The sequence below is a fragment of the Pundamilia nyererei genome, unplaced genomic scaffold, assembly GCF_000239375.1.
Source record: "Pundamilia nyererei isolate P.nyererei 1_Seehausen unplaced genomic scaffold, PunNye1.0 scaffold00042, whole genome shotgun sequence".
In the NCBI taxonomy this organism is placed as follows: domain Eukaryota; kingdom Metazoa; phylum Chordata; class Actinopteri; order Cichliformes; family Cichlidae; genus Pundamilia; species Pundamilia nyererei.
In genome coordinates, this window is record NW_005187443.1 from 1516357 (window position 1) to 1534453 (window position 18097).

The 18097-nt window shown below is 39.7% G+C and overlaps 2 protein-coding genes across 2 annotated transcripts in view; one reads left to right on the top strand and one right to left on the bottom strand.

The window, feature by feature from the left end:
- The first annotated feature begins 1192 nt into the window (after positions 1-1192).
- Positions 1193-6922, top strand: glrx (glutaredoxin (thioltransferase)). Its single transcript, XM_005731260.1, has 3 exons — positions 1193-1528; positions 2822-2954; positions 6860-6922. The coding sequence occupies exons 1-2, from the start codon at positions 1322-1324 to the stop codon at positions 2933-2935; spliced, it is 321 nt and encodes a 106-aa protein (XP_005731317.1). The 5' UTR covers positions 1193-1321; the 3' UTR covers positions 2936-2954; positions 6860-6922.
- Positions 6860-18097, bottom strand: part of rhobtb3 (Rho related BTB domain containing 3) — a 27942-nt gene continuing 16704 nt past the window's right edge. Inside the window, exons 8-13 of the mRNA XM_005731258.1 lie at positions 16478-16587; positions 15087-15192; positions 14238-14411; positions 9476-9642; positions 9225-9321; positions 6860-7001 (exon numbers count right to left, since the gene is read on the bottom strand). Coding sequence (XP_005731315.1) covers positions 6883-7001; positions 9225-9321; positions 9476-9642; positions 14238-14411; positions 15087-15192; positions 16478-16587 — 773 coding nt within the window. The 3' untranslated portion in view covers positions 6860-6882. The remainder of the gene's footprint in view (positions 7002-9224; positions 9322-9475; positions 9643-14237; positions 14412-15086; positions 15193-16477; positions 16588-18097) is intronic.

Sequence of the window (18097 nt, forward strand, 5' to 3'; positions counted from 1 at the left end):
GTGACAGATGCCATTCTGAATTCCAAAATATCACTTTGGTTCTTATTTCTTATTATACTGCTCTCACTATGACAATTCAGCATTCACATGTTCCTACCCTTTATGATGTCTCAAATTTATCCCAGTGGCCTTGCTGACGAGGCATTGCCACAGGCTGAGAAGACATAATCCACAGAGAAGCCAGAAAAGAATAGACTTGGATGTAACCCCTCTGTAATCACCAACGCTGGTGATAACAAACTGGTTATTGCAACATGATTTTTTAAAATTTTATTTTAAGTATTTGAAATAACATGAATTTTTAATCTAACTGTAGAACTGATGTACATAACAAGTTACTTTACATCACTGACTATAAGTTTTTATGCTGTCAGCTGTATTTGAAACACTCATTTGGTAAGTGAGACTTGGGGGAAGAGCCCTAAAAAAATTCCTACAACTTGAACTTGGTGCTTCTGTGAATTGCTGCAGCTGTCTGTGGGTGCCCATGCTCTAACGCAGTCTGCACGTAGATAGTATAAAACATTCAATTCAGTTTTATTTATATAGTGTCAAATCACAACAACATTCGTCTCAAGGTGTTTTATACTGTATGGTAAAGACCCTACAATAACAATCAAATGCTCCCTGTGAGTAAGCACTTGGCAACAGCGGAAAGGAAAAACTCCCTTTTAACAAGAAGAAACCTCAGGCACAACCAGGATCAGGGAGGGACAGTCTCCTGTTGCAGCTGGTTGGCAGTGAGAGGAGGAAGATGCACTGTGGAAGAGAGCCAGAGATGAAAATCGCTGTTCCTATGTCAATAGCAGCAGCGATGTCATCTATTGGTTTGTGGCGTCCGATTATGAAACCTCAGGGAGGACACTGGATGCTTACAGGATAAATGGGCACACCTGCATTCAGTACAGTCTGAAACTACCACTTGAGCCTACAAACTCCAGCGGAGTCGCCCCCTGCTGCCCGTTAAACATAATGCAGGTTTAAGATACTTCTGAATTGGCTCTACTTTTTCAGACACACAAGCAACGTGCATCTTACGTTGTCTACTGGTCTGCAGTAGTGTTTAGATTTGTGTCAGATGACCAACAACCACTTCCCTACTCAGTGGTTTTACTCTTGTGGCTGTCCGGTTCGTGCCCAATCTGTGCGCTGTCTCTTTAAGAAGGAGGGCGTGACTTGGAATGATTGACTTAACCAATGACTGTTGAAAACAAAGAGATCACGTTTCTTCTTCTGCATCGAAAAAATTAATCTGGAAAGAAAAAAAAGGAAAGAAGTAGGGAACTCCTCACCTCCTCGTCACTTTAGCAAGAAACTTAAAATGGCGCAGCAGTTTGTCCAGGCGAAAATTAAAGGCGACAAAGTGGTGGTGTTTCTGAAACCCACCTGTCCTTACTGTACCATGGCTCAAGAGGTTTTGGAGAAATACAAGTTCAAGCCGGGACATTATGAGTGCGTTGATATAAGCAACCACAGCGAAATGGACAGTATGCAGGACTACTTCCTGGAACTTACTGGAGCCCGTACGGTAAGCTTACAGCCTCTCCGTCTCAAGCAGGGCGAGAGCTTTACTTTAATACACACACACATAAATTCAGTGTTAATATCGTTGTATCTTCAGGGCACTGACACAAAATTTAAAGAACACTTCTACGTATTTGTGGGAAATGAAATGTAAGCATCGTGGCCTTAAAGCATCCGATATTAAATGGAAAATAAAGCAGATACAGATTTTCCATATAGGATTAAGGTAGATAAAATGTCCAGTGAGTGCAGGAAATGTTCCTCAGCGATTTTGGTCCATTTTGAAATGATGACATTACACAGTAGCTGACATGACATGGCACATTTTTTCTGCTGGAAGCAGCCAACAGATGATGGTACATTGTGGTCATTTAGAGACTCTTCAGACCAGGCAACGTTTTTCCAAACATCTGTTTTGGGCTGTCAGGCTTGTAGCCTCATTTTCCTGTCAGGAGTGACCAAGTGTGCTCTTCTGCTGCTGCAGCCTGCCTGCTTTCAAGGTTCAACATGTTGTGCGTTAAGAGATGCATACTTCTAACAAGTTACTGTTACCTTCCTACTAGTCACTGAATATTTTCTCTTTTTCAAACCATTTTTTATAAACCCTACAGATGGTTGTTCAGGAAAATCCCAGTAGATCAGACCCTAAGTAAGAATGCCCATTTGATAATCTGGAAATCACCATTATTACATGAATCACAATTTCAAGAAGGAACTTCACCTCCTGATTATGACATTCTTCAAATCCAACACACGCCAGCTACTACAGTTTTTTGTCCTTAAAGTATTATTTTGATTTGATTTGATTTGATTTGATATACCTTTATTATTTGGATCTGTTTTGCTTTTTTATTATCTCTGTGTTTGTTTATGCAAAAAGCAAATGTACTGTGGTAGAAGTAACTACTCGAGAAGTGTTCTAGCATATGATTGGTGGCAGTAACACGAGGGAGACAATGAGACAAACAGGAGAAAGAAGTCTGGGGTTGGGTCCCTTCGGGGAAGTTCTGACTGTCACAAGCTTCATAGTCACCCGACTTCACCCCCATCTCTCACTTAAACTGAGAAAATCAAGCGTTTGTAACATGAGAGAAGCTCCCTGTGCTGATTTTGATTGTGACGAGATAAAATGCGTTATCAGATTTTGCTGCTCATGCATGCTGCCTTTGATGCAGAAGCCGTGGCAGACCAACAGTACCACAGATATTCCGATATTCATGCACATGTTTCACAGATCACTGACCCTGTGCATGAAGCTGAAAGGGAATTTCTTCCTTTTTTTCTTGTATTGGTTCAGGTCCCACGTGTGTTCATCGGTGAGGAGTGCATCGGTGGTGGCAGTGATGTGGCGGCCCTCCAGAGGAGTGGCAAACTGGAGGGCAAGTTGAAATCCATTGGGGCCCTGCAGTGATTCACCTGAAGATCTCCAGGTATGGCATGGACTCTGAGAATGTAGCTTCTCTTCACCTTAAACTACAGCACACACCCTGTTACTAATGCTCGAAATAATAACAACCGCTTAGAAAGTGTAAGTTAGGAATACTCAAGGAAAATATTATTTAACAACCAAAAAAGTGGTGATGTTTACAAATCACAATTTGTATTATTAAAACAATAATTTTATAAGTTATATAGTTTGTTTTACGTATTTTATAAAAGCTGTTACTGGATCTGCTGGAAACTGATGCCAGGAAGCTCCCAGCACACAGTTTCTGTGCTGATATTAATAACATTTGGTGTTTGGCGCTCTGCGGGAATATTTAGGATTCAAGAAATTTCACAAACTGACTTGTTACAGCAGTGGCCTCCTGTTACCACACTTGAATTCAGAGAGCTCTTTAGAGTAATCTATTCTTTCACAAATATAAAGGCAGACAGTACAGCTGGGTGATTTTATTTATTTATTTATTTTTTTGTATATACCTGTGGCCCATCAGGGTTTAGCTCGTCACTAGGTTTGGAAATTGGTATTAATAGGTACTAGCAAACCTGCGCACGTCTTCGTTTAGCACTCAGTTGAACTCTCAAAATGTACAAATATATAAGATTGTGGGATTTGTATAAAATATTTGTATACACCATACAGCTGTTTGCAATCACATCACTCTAATATTTATGCAACATTTCATTAAGATCGTTCCACTTATTCAGGAGGAAACATACGCTATGATCATTACAGTATGATTATTAAGAAATTATTAGTGCATAATTCCAGGGAAAGACAAAAAACAAACAAACATATAAGCAGTAACTTGCCAGTGAAGACAGCGATGGAGTCAGCGGTATGTTAAAACATGTCTTTATTTAAAGTCAGACGCCATGTATTCTACAGTCTGTACAGCACAGGCTCAGAGGAGCCATGTGTTTCCACACTAGGTGTGGATGCAGCACTGGGATACACTTTGTTTCACAGTCCACAGTTTCACCTGCTGTTTGCTGATTCGTATTAGTAGGGATGCACCACCAGGATTGTAACGTTCTAGGTTTTTGCCAATGTTTAAAATAACAATTTGGCTGATTTCTGATCCTAGTTAGTTTGATTTATTATTGTGATAGAACAAAAATAAATAAATAAGTGAACTGTTTCAGCGTCTTTCAGCCTTTCATCATACTATCTCGCAGTGAGCACAAATTCAGTCATACATATTTATGAAAGTGGATCCCAGAGATGATAACGGCAAACTCTTGCGAACGAAGACATTCGCCAATGTTATTGGTGAATGTCATCTATTTTGGCAATAGGCCGATGTATATCTACAAGGCGACTATCAATCAATAAATCGCTGCATTCCTGTTTATTAGCAGATCAAGATCTATTCGAGGATATTTACACACAGAATTTAGTGGAATTTGTGCAGCAGCTGGTTGACAGTGGGAGCTTGCTTGTACTATATACACAGAATTTCTGTTAATACTGCAGAAATAGAATATGAAAGCATTACACGCCGCTTCCTGATTGATTGTGATCCACAGATTTTTTAAAAACCCATCTGCTAGCTGTCACTACTGATCGCTTTCACCCTCGCGTAGGTGAAGGTTTATTTAACAAATTGAGCTGTTATGTTCCATTTCCCCCTTTTTTTTTTTTTTTTAAATCGAGTAAACAGCCGTGAAACATTAGACTGGAAAGTAGTGCCACCCTGTTCGTCTCGACTCCAAATGTTAAAAAAAACAAAAATCATGTCCACATACGGTATAGTTTACAAAAATAATTGAGCACCAATAAATCATAATCTCTTTATGATTAAAAAACATTTTAAATTTAAAAAAAGATAAAAGAAATATTTCGTATTCACCCAGAGGCTTTGAGATTTTTACTGTACTAACTTATGTTCATAATACGGTGCTCTTTTTTTTCTTCTTCTTCTTTTTTGTGACAGCGACAGGTCGTTATTTATTATTGCAAACAGAAAAGCATGTTTTCTCATTAACCCGCAAAGGAAAGCGTGTAAAAGTCCGCCTCAGTAGATTTTAAAAAGGAGTTTTGAAAGAAAAATGTTATTACTGTTGCTGATTTGGTTTACAGATATTAATTACAGGCTAGATGCTGTTTGATTTGAGGCTTACATTTGAAGCCTTTTCTCCATGATAGTGTAACTGCTTCATTTGACACCTATGTACTCTACTGTGTGGTTATAAAAATCAGTCTGGCTGCAAGACAGTTTATGAGGCTGTGTCATCGATGTGAAAGGATCGACTAAAGTGTTGTAATTAAACCTGTCCTGCTCATTTTCTTACACATGAAAATACATATGACGCTGCTAACAGCAGGAATTGTGGATGACTTGCATCGGGACCATTTGTTTACCCTAGAGTCAATAATTTATTATTTCAGTGCTGTTTAACTGACTCACTCAAAATACAACCTCACCCAGTTTCTTAAACCTGGGGAGAGGTGAAGCAGAGCCAAAGAAAGAATGATGTTTGGTGCAGATCTGGATTGTTTAAGATTAGGGCACTGGGAGGAATCTTTCATCTGTATTGTCAGGAAATTTTAGGATGTAATTTAGCGCAAAAGGTGACATGAAAACAGTAACAATAACCCCAGAGACTTTTTAAAAGGCTCTGGATTGAATGGAAAATAAATTAAATAAACACTGAGCTTTTGTTATAGAGATGTTGTACGCAAAGGTTAGCTTCCCTCCCTTCCCAGGTGTGTTTACTAAATTGCTGTGGCCAGTGAAAAGTGGAGTTATTGAGCAAATCTGCTGGAAGCTGACTTGGACACCGACAGTGAATGAACCAGAGTTTAATGACACACAAGGACTGAGTGAATGAGTGAAAAGATAACTCGGATAGGCCATCTCTTGGTCATGTGACTGAACGGGAGACCCGTACTTCTGTCACATGACTTACTGGTGATAGCTAGCTCACTGTTTAACATTATTCACACAAACTGAAAAGTAACGAGTTGAACAGAATAAAATGAACGTTGCTGCAAAAAATAAAACAAAGTAATATTTCCCATGACTTTTTGTTAGATCTTAACAAAATCTTAGAGGGCTTTTCATTGGGCCAATCAGAAACTTCCCCCCCAGGGGCATTAAAGAGACAGGAGCCATGAACAGAAAAAGGGGAGCGTTTCAGAAATGTGCTGCATGCTTTCATGTTGTGGAACAATAAAGTATGTAAACCTATTCTTGAGGAGCCTCAAAATAAAACTGCGAGCCTGTAAATGAGCTATATACGGGCACTTTGAGAAACTGTTTTCACAAGTTCACAATCTTTAGATCAGATGGGATGCATCATGAGTGATCAAGGGTTTCATCTATGACAGAGAGGTCCTGCGTCAATCCTACAGAAGACACACAGAAGCTATTGAGCGTTGAGGAGATCTTCCTGTTTAATCAACCTGAAGTCACATTACCCGTTAATGTAGTTTGAAATAGTTTGCACATGATCCTGGTTGTTTTCCTGACAGATGTGTGGTCATTTGATATATCAGTAATTATACTGAAGCCATTTTGTGTCACTGGTCAATATTGAAATCCACAGCTTTGCACGCCATTAGAAATGCGATCTTTCACAGAGATTCGGCCAGTGGCCAGTCATATTAAAGTCTTATTGGGTTTTATGGATCAGTTTTTTTATTATTGCCCTCGAAGGAATAGTCATATTAGGATGCGCCAGTCAGTCCACTGAGGGAGGAGAGGCGCGTCGCAGCAGTTTAACAAGTCTTTCCTTTTCTTCCTCTGCATCGTTGTCTCTCGATCAGCCCTTCATGCAGCAGGATAAAAAGAAAAAAACATGTCTTCTGTCAGTTTTCCCACACGTCGATGTGCACTGGAATCCTTTCTTTTCTTTTGTCATTGTCTTCCTTTGCTCTTCCCCACAGATGGTTTTGGCGTCCAGGTTTGGTCACATGACAAGGCAGCGGGACTTGCGGAGTTTGCGGCGTCGCTGCTGGTACTCGCTGAGCTCTTGCAGGTAGCCTCTGGACGGCCATCGTAGCCTCTCCACCTGCTCGCGCTCCTCATCTGGACACATATAAACGCAATCACATGTTAGACTAATTTGTACTCTACTGGATGTTTTTGTTCTTAAAATGTTAGAGGAAGATTTATCATACTTGACCAATACTCAGACACATATGGAATATGAACTTGTTGGGCTTTTGTTATACTGTTACTGTAATATCCGTCCAATGGCCTTTAAGGAGGCTGATATTTGTATGACCTATGATGACAATAAAAAAGTGGGATTGCTACACAATTTTGCTGTTGTCTTTATCTACTTTGATGTGGTCAGTAATATGCACAAACATTAAGTATTAAATATAATATAAGGGTAAAGTTATAGTACTAAACCTAGTATGAGGAGTCACTATTTAAAGGTCTGACAGGTCACAATTTAATTTACAAACACGGTGCTTTATGATGCTGTATGGGAGGTTTCCACAGGTTTCCAGGACCATGCTTGATTCTCCAATAAAAAAAAAAGTAAGTTAATGATTTTAATTTTATTATCTAAAAACAAGTGGATGTTCAGTGTGGTTCAATTTCAATTTACACATAACTGATGAGCACTTTGATTATACCTCATGTAGTTTTAGACGGAGCCCTGACTCAAAAAATAACAACAAATGGGATTATTTTGCAGGGACTATGTTATCTGAGGAAATACTTGTGTTATTTCTTTTTCTGTCTTTCACTTTTTTTCTTTTCTGTTATATTTCACAACGTTAAGTGTACAGGCTAATTATCCCGAATGTACAGATCATCTGTAATCCTTTTCTTCTCTTTTTGTTTATATGTATAAAGGAAAACCATTGTTTAAAAAGGATAGGTCTATATACATTACATGTATGCAAATGATGTGTATATGTATATATTTCAGTGTGATTATTTATAGTAAAGCAGTTTCTCTTTTTAATCAGTAGATTGTTGTTGAGTTAGGACACATTAATTGCACTGCAGGGCAGCATGTGACGATTAAAAGCTACACTTTAGGTATTAGAAGTAGCACGTGGTCAAAGTAGCCATTAATTTCGCTTGAATCTCTCTATTTATAATTATTTCCCCTCATCTATGTTCTTACCATGTTAATTATACTTTTTTGTTGAGCCACAGATTTACAGTTGTTGTCCCTCCTGCATTTCTTCCCCACTAAAGCGAGCAACAGTTTCCTATGACTGTAAGGGCTTGTTATTATTATTATTTTATTTTTTTAAATAAAAGAACAGGGGGCTTCATACTAGTTGTTTCTGGTACTAATGTCGACAGTGCAGATGCTAACATGTTGGTTAATTTGACATGTTTTGCTGCATCTACTTGTAGTTTCTTTTTTCTCTTTTAAGCTCCACCTTTTCACTTTTGTTTGTCCATCTTTACCACTTCTTCCACATTAAACTCTGTCCCTGGCCCATCCCTTACGTCACACAGAGAAGATAAGGGATGGGCCAGGTGTGTTAAGAGATTTTATTGGTCAATGCAAATAAGTGAATGGGTTATTGTGCAGTGGCTGGTCAAGCTGGCCTGTAGTCTGTATAATTATATCGACAAGGAAAAAGGAGAAATCCCAGAGACAGGGCGGGACTGTCTCTGGGTGGGACTGTCTCTGGGTGGGACTGTCTCTGGGTGGGACTGTCTCTGGGTGGGACTGTCCCGCCCTGTCTCTGGGAAGTGAAGCTGGTGCTGAAGTGCATTAAATCTGCTTTCTTTCTGTCCAGCAGGGGGACGACTTCTCTGCTAAAAAAAAATTCAGATTGTTTAGAAGTCTTGTAAAACAAACCTCCTGTTTACTTGTTTTATGACCTCAGTAAACACTTTCCTGATGAGCTGATGATCTCAATCACTAGTTTGTTATTGAATACAAAATATTAATTTTGTAAATTAGGGTCAAATGGACAGTAAAGCAAGGTATGCTTTAGCACATGGCTATTTTGTGTCACTGTTGTATGAGTGACTAATTCTTAGTTTCTCTCAGATCCCTTACATCTGGTTTCAAAACAAGACTGGTACAGAAGAAATGCTCAATTTGGGGAATAAAATTGGAAATCTTGATCGAGGTAATTTCCATTTTTTCTATACAGTCTGTGATTTTGGCTGGATGTACTGGTGTTTGGGGGGGGGACACCTTCCCTTTATTTCAAAGCACTTAATCACAGGGTAGTTTCAACACTGTAAAGGCTGCTCCCTTATTCGCAGGTGATACCTGTAATAGTGTTTAGAACAGTTATCCCTTTAAAATTGCACACTGACCTGAGAGCTCCAGGAAGTCAGGTTTATGACTGAAGATTAGGTAGTTGTTGGCGATGAAGTGGAGGAGCCAGATATAGAGCTGCTCTGCATTGTGGCACTGGAAATCAATAGAGACACTATATGAAATGCAGGTCTTCTCCTAAATGAAATTGTATGAGCATCTGCTAGAGATGGAGCCTAAGGCAGCTGCTGATTAACAGACTATGTTTCAACAAGAAAATATTGCACTGGATACTTTGATACTCACTCACCTTTGCCCTGCGGAGTAGTCGAACTACACTGATGCCTGTTGATGCCAGCTCTCTACTGGGCATGCTCTGAAGGTAAGCACATACGCAGACCTCACACAGATGCTGCAGTCGTTTCACTTGGTACATCTCGGCACAAACCAGCACAGCCATGGCCTGAAGCACACTGGCTGGACACACAAACACACAGCACTGTCTGATATGCTGCTTACTAGGGCAAAGAAAAAAAATCAATACAGCATAGCATTGCAATATTTTGCATGGCAATAAAATATTGATATCCATTTTCTTCCACTTATCCAATTCAGGGTTGCAGGGGGCTGGAGCTTATCCCATTTGCCTCAGGGTGAGAAATATCAATACATGGGCACCAAATATTGATATATTATTATATAAATTAAAATACTCTGAATAGTATGAACAAAAGGGCTCATCTTATGCACCACCATCCTGAGAAAACTTAGATCAGACTGGTTTAACTGAAAAACCATCCAACAAGGGACACACTTAGCTTGACAAAGCTACCTCCTAATTAAGAGCAAGGTAATGGCTCAGTCACTTAAAATTAGGACAGCGACGTCCTAGCATCGACAAAATTGATTGTATTGAATTCACATACCAGCTGTAACTTGCAGTTACTAAATTGTTGTCGAGAGCCTGAGGTTGTTGCACACTCACAACTACTTTTGATCACAAGGTGATTTCTTGACAGGAAACAACCTTTCTGCAAACAGTCACAGTCTGACTTGGAGTGACTGGAGTCACTCTCAGAGAGACTGTGGAAAGCTTGCAAATATTTTCTGTGTAATTTATAAACAGAGACCGATTACCAACATGTTGCCATCAGTCTGAATAAGTTGTCATCATTGAGCACAACCCAACTCTTGTCTTAGCAGGCTGCGAGCTGGTTGTATTCTGGTTATCTTCTTATAGAACAGGAAGTCTGACGAGTGCAAATTTAATCGTTTAATGTGAATATCTGTCTGTATAGACAGCAAGAAATATGTGACATTTTTACAGTTAACTGCTGTATTATTAGAAACAGATTGCATGTATCAATCACAGGCTGATACCAGATTGATTGCAGACTGACTCAGTCTCATAGCAACATTTATGGCAGGTTTTAGTGGCAGTGTTTGTTTGCTTGGCAATCTCATTTTGCAGAAAAAAACTGAAGTGAGATAACTTTTAACTTTGAGGACAGATTTTGTAGCTGGAAACGGGTGAGAAGTCGCAATATGTTTTACTGCACTAATCAATAAATCATAAAATGTTAGGTATCACACTGATATATTGTCAAAATATAGTATTGTGGGGTGTCTGGTGATTCCCACCACTACTAGTTATTGTATACATTAAATACTGTGAAAGCATTATACGTATATTAAACCAATGTAAATCCGACTTTGTTCTAGATGTATGCAATAGCTGGACATATTCTCCCTGAAGCTGAAATGTTTTCTTATCCTTCCTGTTCCAAAAATCATTCAGGTAAAGCACCACAATGAGCTTAAATCAATCAAACACTGTCACAATAAAACCGATTTGGGTCTATTTTACACACAATTACAATCTGAAGAGCAGATTTCTAACACATAAGTGCTATCAGTCCAAACCACTTCCAGCAGAATTTAAACTCAACATTATTTGACATGGTTTGGTTTGCATTTGCACAGCACAGACAGGAGTGATACGGTTGAATGCTCAGCTGCTCCCAAAACAGTAAAACTGCACACAGCTCAAAAATGATCACTCAGCTCTGCTGTTTCTGTCATTTCTCTCAAAGCATTTTAGGATCTTTCATAAGACTGATTTCATTTTAAAGACCATACTTTTGTTTTAGTTCTATTTATTTATTTATTTATTAACCTTTATTTAACCAGGAAGAACCCATTGAGATTAAAAACCTCTTTTTCAAGGGAGACCTGGCCAAGATAGGCAGCAGCAGATGTCTCACAGTTACAGAAATTACTCAAACAGATGGATTTCATTCACATCCATGCAAATACTTGTTGCACATATAGATCTGATTTTTTTAACTGTCATTCCAACTGTTTTTTTTTCCTTTAATTATGAACACAGTGTAGAAACACAGTAGACAAAGGATTGCATGTGAAAACTCCTCTGACATGAGTTTGTTCTCATTGTTTTGCAATGTGCAAATGTTAGCCAAGCACTGGCAAAGTGATTTTTTTTTTCCTGTTTATCATCACATTTATTTAACCAAAAATGTGTCTTTTAGGATGAGCTCGAGGCGGCCACTGCAGCGCGTCTGGGCTTGGGGGTGGTGGCAAAGTGATTAAAAAAGCTTAGACACATACAGTCGATGGATCGGACAATCTGAAACCTGTTCCCCTCCCTTTTTTGTTGAGCTCTTAGCACGTAAGCCACATTTCTGAGAAGTATGCGGCTGTCCTACCTGCCGAGCTGTACACAAGGTTGGCGACTAGCTGGATTAAAGAGTCAAATTATTTTAAGGGTCGGCCATAGGTGCACATGTAGAACCTCAAAATAATGAGAAAGTTGCTTTGTGACTGCTGCATGTATAAAGAGATGACTGCAAAAACCAGAGGGGGCTACAACAAAGAGAGTAATAAATAATCATAATGGGAAATTTTAAAGGCAAAATATCGACAAATAATTAAATTCAGCTCTTTAATCACAACCCAAGAATACAAACAAATGTGTATTAATTCAGAACTTGTTTAACATCCTTAACACCCATTATATACTCGCTCCAGCTTGCCATTTTTGTATTGGTGCAACACAGACTGCACCACAGTGTACACATTTCATCATCAGATATTAACATCAAATCTCAGCCGGTTGTGAATTTAAATAAAGCTCCTTAGTCAAATCACTTAATGCTCAAATAAATAATTACCCATCGCTCTTTTTGTGCTGTCAAATTACATGCTTGCATGCAGCAAGCACGAAACAAGCGGTGTCGATCTTTTTCTGTAATGTCAAAATGTCAAATTAAATTACCCCTGATGCAAACAGATTCCCGCTGTTTATGTCAAACACCACCTTCAGCATCCTTCACTCACTCGTGAGCGCTGATCCTCCGCGTGCGTCCCTGACAGGACGCAGCTGAGCAGCAGCAAAACAAGAGGGTTTGTTCTATGTCACTGCACAATCACCCAAATGAACATTAACACAGCATCCCTCATATGTACAGTATACATTGTTTAACACAGGGAAATACTCTGATGGTTCTTTACTTTTGATTTCACACCCTTCTTTCTTTCTTTTTTTGTTGTTGTTGCTGCTACTGGTGGAATTACCTTGATTTGACCTTGAGTGCCGAGCTCTTACATAACACTACAGCGGCTGCAGCCTCTGAAGCAGTTTCATGTCTTTAATTTCCTGTTCCCATGACTCAACCTGGAGCTGTATCTCTGGAGAAAGCTTGCTTATCATACCCTGATCTAAGCTGGATCATAAGGACTGCTTGTTGAATTTTTTTCATCATTTAATTTATTTTTTTTAACCAAAAGATCTCACGCCACAGAATAATGGGATTGTGAGCTGCAGAGAGCTTGTTATTCAAAGCTGATTATTCTGAAGTTTTGCATTGTCTATTCAGCAGCTTTGTTATATAATGCTACAAAGGAGGGTGACAGTCAGTGTTGCAGTAAATCACTCTGCAACTATGCATTAAAGTGATCATTTTTATACTTCTAATCAATGAACGTAGCACGTTGTTCTTTCTCAATTTGTATTCATAAGGTCCAGATTAGATACAAGCTGCTTTAGAGACCCCAGCAAACACACTTATTCACAGCTGCACCGACTGATCTTTTAACATTAGGGGGCAGAAAAACTCATAAATAAGAAGAATAAAACACAAGTTACAAAATGTTTTAACTGACCCAGAAGCTGAGAGTTGCAAACATGGAGCAGAGCCAGCCTGAATATCACATAAATATGGTGACGAAGGCATTTTAGAATTTGAATAAAAATGTATGAGTGTTTATTCATATCTTATTCCAAAAGGTTTATATACAATCTGTTCAAACAAAAGAAGAAGAAGAAGCAGCAAAAAGTCCAATATTTAAGATAAAGTTTTTATAATGATAGGGAGTAAGTTCTAAAAATACTGCTTAATGCAGCATTAATGTTGTAGAAGTGCCTCCAGTGTGTTTTATTTCTATTCTTTCCTAAAGCTCACCAGCGTCACCAGAGAGAATTACCAGCACTAATTACTTTGAAGACATAACACACAGCGTGTCACATAGCGACAGGAAAACAAAAACAAGACGTCTGGGGCCGTGATTTGGCACCATTAAAAGCAGTGATGCCAAGAGTTGATTTTGTCATCAGTAAATCTAATTTAATTTTAAGCTCAGCGCTGGTTTCAGAGCACCTCCTGAGAACAACACTGGCAGGATGTGGCAGTCACACAGATGGTTGATGGGACTTGTCATCTGCACTTTAGTTTTGGTTTGTGTTGAGCAAGCGGAGCCCAGAAGAGAAGCTGACATACCTCTCTCGAGTGTTTTATGACTGGTAACGCTGATTATTTCCATTTCCAGTTGTTGCTGGGCTGTTATCATTACACTGATCAGACTCGGGACTTTCATCTCTTTCAAAAATCAAGCAAATCTCTGTTCAGATCTATCATCCCCCGTTAAAAGGAAGCAATATCTGGGGCTAGTTTCCCATATTTAGCCACCCTAATCATTCATCCTACTGTGTACAACGAGACAGTGGTCATACCAGTGCAGCTATGCCTGCTGCTGACTAAGTGAAGGAAACTCACCAGGACAGCAGGAGTCGGTGTAGAGGTACTCGAGGAAAGACAGGAAAGTGTCTGAGGAGACGCCGTGGATGGGCACCACTCGGCTACGAGCCTCTGCATACTTCCCGCTGAACATGGCGGCCATGACATCACAGCGGGCCACCAACACTGCCCGGTGGGCTGGCAGCACACTCCCTAAATCACACGTGTGGAAAATTAACATGTAAAGTTGAAGTTTCTATGAAGCCTTTCGGCAGCCACAGAGTGTGAAGTGTTTGTGAGTAACATGTTTCATCTTGATGCATCGGCATGAGAAACTTCAATAGCCGCCATGAACACAAGCTGACTTCAGTCAGACATTCCTGCTAATATAGCAGAAGTGTAGAGTATAAATGTAATTTCGGCTTTTAATGAGTGATCGGTCACAACTGCCCATTTAAATGAACAGGAAAATATTGTACAACCTCTCAATGACACAATTCTCATCATCGAGTACCATTAACAAGACAGATTTTCTCCATGACCTCCATGAAGTTTAGCGCACAGCTCAAGGGCACAAGGACAAGAAAAGCTGGCTGCAATTTTTATGAGATAAATATTGATTAGGAGAGGCTTTTTAGCATTATTTCAAAATTTCTCGATTTCATAGAGAAATGCTGAATGCAAAAGAGATTCTGCTGAGCTGAAACACGACCAGAATGAAAGAGAGCCCATTGCTGGGGCTATTTGATCTTATTTTGTCTCCAAATGGATGATCGGGCCAGGGACGGAGATCCTAATTCAATCACGGCAATAAAATATGACCTTGTTCTGCTGTGTTACATGCATTTGTAAATGTGGGTGTGTCTAATAGGATCAACGTGAACTTACCTTGCACCATGAAGATGACATCAGAGTATAGAGGAGAATTGAAGAGGTTGACGAGAGTCTGGGGACCAAGCTGAGCTGCCCTCGCACTCGGTGTGTCCCTGGTGCCCTGCACACACACACACAAACACGCAAACAGTGGAGAAGAAGACAGAAGAATCGGCCAGTGAGAGTTGAAATTCCTCTGCTGCACATCAAGTACTCGTTACCAGCACAATTGCCATTCTGTGCATCTATCCCACATCCCTTGTGGAATACTAATGCCGTCTCTGCCAGTCTTGCTTAGCAGTACCCAAACATGCTCGAACTGCAATGCCAAGAATGTCATGAGTGGAACTGGCTAACACAGAACACAGTGAGAAGCAGACGGCAGTCCAAACTGTCTGTTATCAACACGTTCATGTATTCTGTACTGCACAGCGGGTGAAACTGATGGAATAAGAAAATCTGTCAATGCGTGTGTGTGTGTTTGTGCTTTTTGCAAAGTGTATGTGCACACATGGATTTCAGTCCACAGTAGAGTGCCTTCAAAGCATCCCATTTCCACTATGTGACCTTTCTCAGTCAACTGAAGCGCAAAGAACTCCATAATTTCACAGTGAGAGAGTGAGACAGAGAGCAAGATCAACACACACAGTTCAAGTTGGAGGCAGAAACAAAATCAAGAGGCTTAAAATTTCATAAATCAATCAAAGCTCATGGAAAACTTATGGGAAATTAATTTATACAGGTCTCACAGAGTCAGATTCCCCGGAGGTGCTGGAGATGATGCGATCAAATCATGACAAGACATTAGGCTATCTCATTGCGTTAAAGTGGCCCAGCCGTCTCGGTGTGTCAGCTCATCCCAGCACCGCCTCAGGTAGAACTAGTCCTATCCAGATGGGTTGGTAGACTATGCGTGGTGCCAAAGGCTTGTCAGACACAGCCATGTCACATCTCTTTATCCCACTCTAAATATTAAAGCCTGCTGTTTTGTAACATAGAGCCATGTCATGCTCTCTGAGCAGCTGCAATTACACATTACAGGCGTGACGCTGCAGTTTCTAAAATAATTTTAGTGTGCATGTGTTCTTGTGTTGTGCTTTTTGCTCCTTGGAGGGTATCTCTTGTTTACTTTCTGCTAATTCCCACAGTATCCGAGAGGTGATTACAGGCAGTAATTATGTAAATATTCTAATTATAGCAACATTATTACTGTGCTGTTTCCAAACAAGTCGCACTAATTAAGGCACTCTTAGTCTGCAAATGCAAAACACATGTTTATACATTCAAAGAGCAGATTTAACACATTAAAGTTATTTAACCTGTTTATTAAGGACAGACCAGTATCGGTGTCACACACACAGTCGAGCCTTAAACAAGATTTTTATTATTGCGAAATTTGTCCTCACCCTTTCTCTGCCGATGAGGGATCGTATTCGGTCTATAAGCTGAGCCACAGCAAGAGAATTCTTCAGCTTCTCATCCAGGGCCTCCTGGAGGTGGTCCCACTCCCACGCTCCTACAAAACATCCACAAACAACCCAATTCTATGGATCCACAATAGTTTACAGAATCACACAGGCAAACACTTTTCTAGCTGGCACTGTGCTCTGACCACCCACATACCTTACACCAAACACTTGAGGCCTGTTTTTGTCAAAGTTGGCTTGTTCTAAAATTTTTCTGTTTATGTAATCTGTTGTCATTATGGGTGGGGAGCCCAGTCCAGATTCCACCCAGCAAACTCAGAAACAGTGAATAAAAAAGGCATTTGTAGAACAAATCGTAAATCTGCCTTCAAACTACCTGGTTAGTAATTCATATTTTACTTTCATTTACGTCAGTGTACCTGGTGGCAGGAAGAGCTGGGCCTAGAGTCCACACAAGTCCAAAATGCCCTCAACTCACTTGGACTTCTGGGTAAAAAATTTGATTTGGGTATTTAAAGGTCACTGTGATCTCACAAAACACATTTTAGGCCATAATTCAACAATTAATGAAGGTCAATTAATATGGCAAAGTTTTACACAAATGATTAATAGGAGAAAATTATGAAGTGATGACATTTCATATCAAAAAGTTAACACTTTTCTGACCTTTATTCAAGACATAAGTCTGGTACTGAAGGAGTGAATGGGACCATCTTTTACATTTTACTTTACATTTAGTCACATATTAAATTAGTGATCTGCCATCTTCTGTTTTCACAGGCTACAAATTTGTTGAAGCATCCACATTTAACATTTTGTAGGTTCTTTGCAGCAAGTAAAGAACCTACAGTGTTCAGAACTGTATTGTATAGCAATCGACCTTATTGAACAAATAAAAATACACCCAGCCACTCATGGACCAAATAGCCTTTAACAACAGGTTCAATAGCCCATGCTACCAGCATACTCCCCACAGACTACCCTGAGAAACAATCCAATCCAATAATACAAGTCCATGTACACTGGCTGGGCAAACTCCCACAGACCTTCAATTATCATTGAGAGGGTGAAGAGCTGATACAATGACCAATGAGCAAAACCTCATTGTTTCTCCTGGATCTGAGGTTCAACTTATCAGTGGATTTCCTCTCCATTACTCCAGCACAGACTTCCTGAGAGGCCCAGGAGTGTGATCCCAAAATTTGGAGCATACTCTCCAGTTCCTTTTGTTAAAAAGGTGAGCCACCACTCCAGTCTGTTAATCAGACCTCAACACAATGCTGCAGCATATCAGTCTTGAGGACCACTAAAAGTCTTCTCTGCACATGCTATATAAGTCTGGTGAGACATAAATGTAAAAGCACACAATTGAAAGTTGTACCCTCTGTTCATATCACTCTGTCTTCCTGTATAGAAATATTGGCATAGTCCATACAAATCAGAAAAGGTACTAGACATGCTTAAAAAAAATAAATAAAGCATTTTCAGATGTGGCTGGTATAGACAGCCTCAATGACTACAGACCCATAGCCCTCACGTCTGAGACACTATCTGTGTTTTAAACGGATAGTGTCTCAGCACATCAGAGACTGTCTACCC